Here is a 6,779-nt window from a genome sequence, read left to right as displayed (position 1 = left end):
CTGACAGCATCCTGAATGATTGTGACTGTTTAAAATATGACGAACAGTTTTGACATATTCCTTATGGTTTAATCGGGATCCGGCTATATCACACCTTTGCCGAAACTATTCCCCACCAATGACGCCACCTGTCGACTAGTCATGACTGTCTCAGTGCTAAGCTTACGCGCCCTACGTGGGTCTTTATTGATTTTCAAAGAATTATCCTTGTCGAGCGAATATGTTCTCTTTTTTAAAAATGACCTCTTCGAAGGATGAACTGGATCAGACTGTAATGAAATAACAGAATATATATGAATATATGTCGATAACAATAAATAAGCAAATATAATAAGACTTTTTTAAATCAAATATTTCCCTGCATATTATAAATTATATATAATTTTATCATATGCACAAAAAAATAAAATAAAATAAAGAAAAAGAAAAGAAAAAAACAACAACAACTAAAGTACACTATTCAAAAAACAGTGGGGTTCTCATCCTGTGTGACCTAGGACCACTGGGAGTGCTGCTTGTAGTTGTCGAATGGCCAGAGCTGATATTTAATGGATCATAATTTATATTTACAGTTATTTGATGAGTATGGAAGTTCGCATTCGCTAATGACAGAATAGACCTAAATAAAGTTAGGCAACATAATGATTGCTAACTAGAATGTATGCCATTTTGTATGAAGTGTATGGGTAATAAACACACATTAATTGGATTGGATTGGTAATGGCTAATAATTTATAAAGCGCATGTGATTATTATGCGCTTTGTTAAGGAAGAAAGTGAAATAGCAGAAAGTGAGATAAATGGAAAATCTAACAAAAACAAAATAGGTGAGTTTTTAGTCTAGTACAAAACAGAAAGGGAAGGGGACGCGCGGATGGTAGCTGGAAGATTGTTTCAGAGTCGTGAACCACCAACAGTGTAATATCTCTTTAGGTTTTACGAAAAATGTTGAGCAGAACACAGTGGTGAGGGTTGATGTTGTCCTGAGTTGCCAAGCAGGCCTGTCAGAAAACGCAATAATGAGATCGGTGATGTATTTCGGAGTAGAGCCGTGTAACGATTTGTAAACGAAAAGTAGAATTTTGAAAATTATGCGCATGTTGTTGAAAGGCAACCAATAAAGCTGAAAAAGGTTGGGTGTGATGTGTTGAAATCGAGAGGTGCCGGAGATGAGACGAGTCGCGATGCTACGCTGGAGTATTTTTGTTGCAGTATTAAACAAAACGGAAAGCACACTTACGATAACACTTTTTGCATTCAATGATAAACTCATTACTTGTGGAGCCGCTTCCTTATCTAAACATGACAGGTCTAGGACCTTCTCTCCTATGATCCTAAGTTGTTGACGGGATTTGTCTTTACCGAACATTCGAAATCGTAATGCATACGTCTGCAGCATCGCCGATGTCAAGTTCGTGAAACGAAAGACTTCGTTGAACAACGGGTCTTGTCCCAGGCGGATTCGTGTTTTGCCTCGCTGTAATTTATCCGGTAGCAGGGCTATTTGAATCCTTATGCCGAGTGCACCTCCATGTTCTTTAGGCAGAAGACCTTTAGCCTTTACGATTGCAACAGTTAAACGTTTTTTCTTCATTTTATATCCAATTGTTATTTCTAGATCACCAACAGTTTCCGGCTTCTGAAAAGGAGAAAAAAACGAAATTGCGTTATGATATGTGAATTGCTCTTAAGGTAAACTAAAAGAAATATGTCAGTAACATCATCATCGTCATCATAATCGGCATCGTAATCATCAGTATAATTATTTTCATCATATTATCATTTACTCAGGTGTATTATTATTATTATTATTATTATTATTATTATTATTATTATTATTATTATTACCTTAGAAATAATGAACAAGAAATCTCATATAACTGATTTAAAAAGGTACGCATGCCAACAACAATGGCGAACACGGTGGCTCAGTGTCACGGGCTCAGCGTCACGCCGAAGCAAACATATAGGGACTAAAATCAAGCTAAAATCGGCTATTATTTGATTTTGAAAGACACTATCTCCTGATCATTCAGTGACGTAGCCAGGATTTTAAAAGGGGGGGGGGGAGCCGTTATGCGAATTTAGTACGGCCCCGGCGGGGTCAAGGGGCCGAATCCCCCTGTGAAGTAGCGCACTCTAAACGTTCTTAGGATTGTTTGAGAGGATAAAGTGAAAATTGCAATAGACGCATTATAAATAAGCGCAAAAATAATTATATAATAAATCAACAGTGGCAGATCCAGGAATTCGAAAGAGAGGTGAACGAGGGAGGGACTTTCGAGGAACCGCCCACCTCAGCCCCACCATGGTTGGGGCTGAGGTAAGAAAATTTATGATTAGGGCATCTCTAGATGCCCGGAAATTACACTCTCGCACTTCAATTTGAATATATTTTTCTTTTTTTTCCTTAAAAAAATGAGGGGGGTGGGCCTTGAATCCACCTCTGCTCAAAACATTCTTTATCCAGAATAATCATAATCACGAAAAATGGACATGAAAAACCAGATCACATCCTAAAAACAAACAGCAGTCACTAAGACATACATAAGGAGCCGACTCGATGGAGTTCAATGTCATACCCAGGGAAGGGCACAGATCTGTTTTGAAAGTTGAAGGGGAGGGCATTTTGTGTGTCGACACCCACCTTAGCCCCACCATGGTTGGAGCTGAGGTGAGAAAATTTGAGGAAATAGTACCTCTAGATGGCCAGAAATGACATTTTTAGTAAAATTCATCATCATCACATCACCATTAGTCAAAATGAAGCGCCAAAAAAAATTCTCATGATCTTATATCAGGGATTTTTGACAACAATAGAGATCTTATTAATGTCTGTGTGATATACCATAGAAAACAAAGCTTAAAAACATTGTCTTTGAGTATGTATTTTAGATAGGCCTACTTCAAAAACGTGATTTCACAACCACCTCAACCCCACCATGGCTGGGGCTGAGGTGAGAAAATTTGAGGAAATAGTACCTCTCGACACTTTTATATAGTAAAATTCATCATCATCACATCACCATTATAGTCAAAATGAAACGCCAACAAATTTCTCATGATATTTTATCAAGGATCTACTTAATATCAAGACAACTTAGGCCTAACTATAGCTTACTAAGCTTTAACTATACTATAATGATTATGATCAACAAATCACAACTTTTTTTTCGCATTTAGCACAATTTTCTTTACTTTTTATTGCTATTAATATTATTATCAATTACTGTATTACTATCGTCATCATCATCATTGTTATTATTATTAATATTAGTAGTAGTAGTATTATTATACAAAAATTTAAAGAAACTTGCAAAAGGATAAAAACGAAATTGAACCACAGTATCGCATTTCTATCTTAAAAGACCTGGCCTGAGATTTATGGATTTAGGCCTGTGTTCTATTAGGCCTATGTATAACGTGTACTGATGCATATTTACATGTTTTAGAAGTATTCATTTTGAGTGATCCCAGGAAAGAATTTGGCTCAAGAATAAGCTTTAAAATTTTAACACTGTATACAAAGGGGAATCCGCGGCTCTCACGGCTCCCCCCACCCCCTTGAATATGTCCCTGCGATCATTCAAAATAATATTTTTGTTTTCTCTCCCATTAAACAATTATTTCCATTTAGAAACAACCAGTTGCGGCTTAGCATGAAAGTACATTTTTAATTGATTGTGTGCCCAAATATTAATAATTGGTCGAAGATCTTATCTACTATTAAATGCAGTACTAATATACATTGTAAATGGATGAGGTCTCAAAGCCGGCCCAGATAAATCCGGACCTGTCTACAACGTATTAAATTATTTAATGTTTAACATGTGGACTCCCATAATGTTGGAGTGCGGGTCCCCGGGACTTGACTGAATACGTAGGCCTAAAATAGGAAATTGAATAATGTTGTTTAAGTATTAAATTTTGTTATTCATGTTGGACATATTTAGTTGGTATTTGTATATTAGTAGTTACTTAAACATATTTAATTTAATTACATTTGTGACAGTAACCTTTCCCCTATCTAGTAAATAGGTAAATATGAAGCCTGAGATTTTGCCCTCATATCGGTTGGTATATGTATTTTAAGGACTTTTAACAGAAATTCTATGTTAACTATACCATTTTTGAAATAAAGTTGGAATGTTATATATGATGAGTAAATGAATGATGATCAACATCATTATCCTCATCATTGTCATAACCATCGTCTCCACCACCCATCATCATCATACATCAGCCTCATCATAATTACTTCATAATTATTATCATCATCATCATCATTTTCATTATCTTCATCATCATCATCATCATCATCATTATCACCATCATCATCGTTATTTTCAATATCGTTTATCGTCATAGCAAATCATACTCACCAGCGGTTCAGGATGGTACATCTCAGAGGTACTTGGAGCACTTGTACTGATGGTTTCACTTCGAGTTCTTGGTTGGTGTTGAATTTCTGTTAATATATAAATCATGTATACATTATCAAACATCGCTTATAGACCTACACATAAGATACTTGAACCAAACCCAGACAATTAAAACGTTAAATTATAAATATTATTTATTGGTGTGTTTCTTATGATAGTGGCTTATTTTTAGTCTTAATGAGGGTCTCCTGGTCAATTCATGCTATAATTGTATACTTATGTCAAATATAATTTATAATTTCTGTATGTTAATTAAACAGCCTGCGTCTGAATCTAAGTCACAACTGCAAGTAAAGCGATATAGGGCCTATGTCATTCCGCAGAAATAGACCTCTGGGCATGGGCCCATGAAGCGCAGTGAGTGTACTTGCGAGCAAAAGCGAGCAACATTCTGTTGGGGTCAGGGGGCACGTAAAATGAAATTCCAGGGCAGGAGCAACAGACATGGTGCCAGAGGTCCAGGGGTCAGTTGGTAGGGTACCGGAAAGAGCGGGAATCAGGGCCAAACCCCTTAGAGGTAAATTATGCTAACTTGGTGGAGCTAGCTTTACCCAAACTTTAAAGTTCAGTCTCGCTATCTAAATGCACTATGGCGTGCAAAATCGGACGCAGGGTCGCGCTATGTTCGTGTACTTTCAGAACGCAGCATGAAACATGATCGAACAATGGCGTTTCAAAGCATCGCTGTCGCTTTGCTCTATAAAACACGGATATAAATGCATTCACAATAGGTGTTTTAAACTGTGAAAGGTCAGGAATTTATTGTGGAGGACAAAAAAGGTCTCAATCAGTTTCATGGATTAGGGTGTTCAGTTAGAGGTGCCTACCCTATTATTACCAAAAGATGATTCCAAATATAGGACTATAATTAAAACAAATTCACAAATCCTATTCAATGTTTAACCCAATATAAACTTTCTTTTCTTATAGACCTACACGCTGAGTAGTCGGTACGATAAATACGTCAGGTATTTATCGTACGTTTGAAGCATCCTCCTATGACGAGTTTTGCAATTGCTTTATTTATCAAATTAATTAAAAATAATAATAATAATACTAAGTAGAACAGAAAATAAACAAACAATTAAAAATAATGTAAGGTTTGGTGACGGTATACCTGGTGTGATTCCTGGTACTTGTGCGTGCCAGGGATGTATTACATGCTGGGCCATTATATCATTATTATGATAGCCTATTATTATATAAAGCATTATTGTAAATAATTGTAAAATATGGAAAAAAGCTATTAATAATACATAGGCTAAAACTCTGTTCACACTATCAATTTGTTTGTAATAATGACGTCAGCAAGCTAATATAATCACACACATTTTTGTCAAATAAGATGTGATAATGTGGACAGAGCTTATCCCTGTCCAGACTATCAAATTTCATTTTACAAAAACATGTGACATACCTAAATCTGGTCATTGAGGTGATGTCATAAAAGCACGTCATGACTATGTATGGACAACAGCTTTCGGCAAAAAAAAAATTGTTAATAATGACAGAGAGTCTTACAACTGCTTGACATGCAACTGAATTATTTACCTTCTGATACTATATCGATGGGAGCAGTATCTGGAACAGGTTCCGGAGTGCCTTCGAAATGTCCCGAATCTCGACTGGTAGCAATTGAGATATTTTCGTCTGGCTCTTGGTAATCTTCCATCATTTTATTGTCGATTTCGAAAGGTGGCTCTACAACCCAACTTTCGAGATCGATTTCTGTATCTGAATCAAAGTCATCAGACCTGGGCCTAGCAGCCCGCTTATGTACAGTAGTAGTTTTCTTTCCAAACATAGACAATCCATCTATGCCCAACGTTAAATGCTTCCAGCAATTTAGACAAGCCATGGCGTTGTTTGTATGTATATTTCGTATTCAGAAATATACACAGATATTTTTTTGGCTTATTACAGTAACTTTAAGTCAAGTTTATTATGATTTGACAAAAAAACGAACGTTTGTTAAAGTTGCTTCCTCATTCTTCTAAAGTTAAAGCGTTGTTTCTCTCAAACTAGCATGCAGTATAGGCGTCCAACCAAAATAAAACTTACTTAAAAAATGGATGCATTACAAAAATGCTGTGGAGTGAACAATGAGCATTTTTTGGATCTGTATACCGCTTTTATTCTTACCCATGAAGCATTCAGAATTGAGTACTATATCTATAGTCTATATCAAGGACGCCTCGTGACAGATTTGGAATGAATATGGATGGCCTAATTATTATTATTATTATTATTATTATTATTATTATTATTATTATTATTATTATTATTATTATTATTTTTATTAATATTATTATTATTATTGTTGTTGTTATTGTTATT

At 35.7% G+C, this 6,779-nt stretch overlaps 1 protein-coding gene across 1 annotated transcript; it reads right to left on the bottom strand.

The window, feature by feature from the left end:
- Positions 1–6: 6 nt before the first annotated feature.
- On the bottom strand, positions 7–6,532 carry LOC117103824 (synaptotagmin-14-like). The gene is made up of 4 exons (XM_033244453.1): positions 5,994–6,532; positions 4,383–4,468; positions 1,241–1,639; positions 7–269 (listed from the first exon to the last, which is right to left on the bottom strand). Exons 1-4 carry the CDS (start codon positions 6,298–6,300, stop codon positions 84–86), a joined length of 978 nt encoding a protein of 325 aa, XP_033100344.1. The 5' UTR covers positions 6,301–6,532; the 3' UTR covers positions 7–83.
- Positions 6,533–6,779: the final 247 nt, after the last annotated feature.

Source organism: Anneissia japonica, unplaced genomic scaffold (assembly GCF_011630105.1).
Source record: "Anneissia japonica isolate Jap-2015-1 unplaced genomic scaffold, ASM1163010v1 scaffold232_len381862_cov165, whole genome shotgun sequence".
In the NCBI taxonomy this organism is placed as follows: Eukaryota; Metazoa; Echinodermata; class Crinoidea; order Comatulida; family Comatulidae; genus Anneissia; species Anneissia japonica.
Note: the sequence above shows the minus strand (reverse complement) of the source record. Positions and strands in the feature narration are given on the sequence as shown.

Excerpts from the sequence above, each read along its gene's own strand:
- LOC117103824 (XM_033244453.1), bottom strand. The coding sequence starts at position 6,300 with ATGGCTTGTCTAAATTGCTGGAAGCATTTAACGTTGGGCATAGATGGA. Across the intron at positions 1,640-4,382 it reads TGTACCATCCTGAACCGCTG|AAGCCGGAAACTGTTGGTGA; the intron begins GTGAGTATGATT and ends TCTCCTTTTCAG. Across the intron at positions 270-1,240 it reads TGAATGCAAAAAGTGTTATC|TCTGATCCAGTTCATCCTTC; the intron begins GTAAGTGTGCTT and ends ATTTCATTACAG.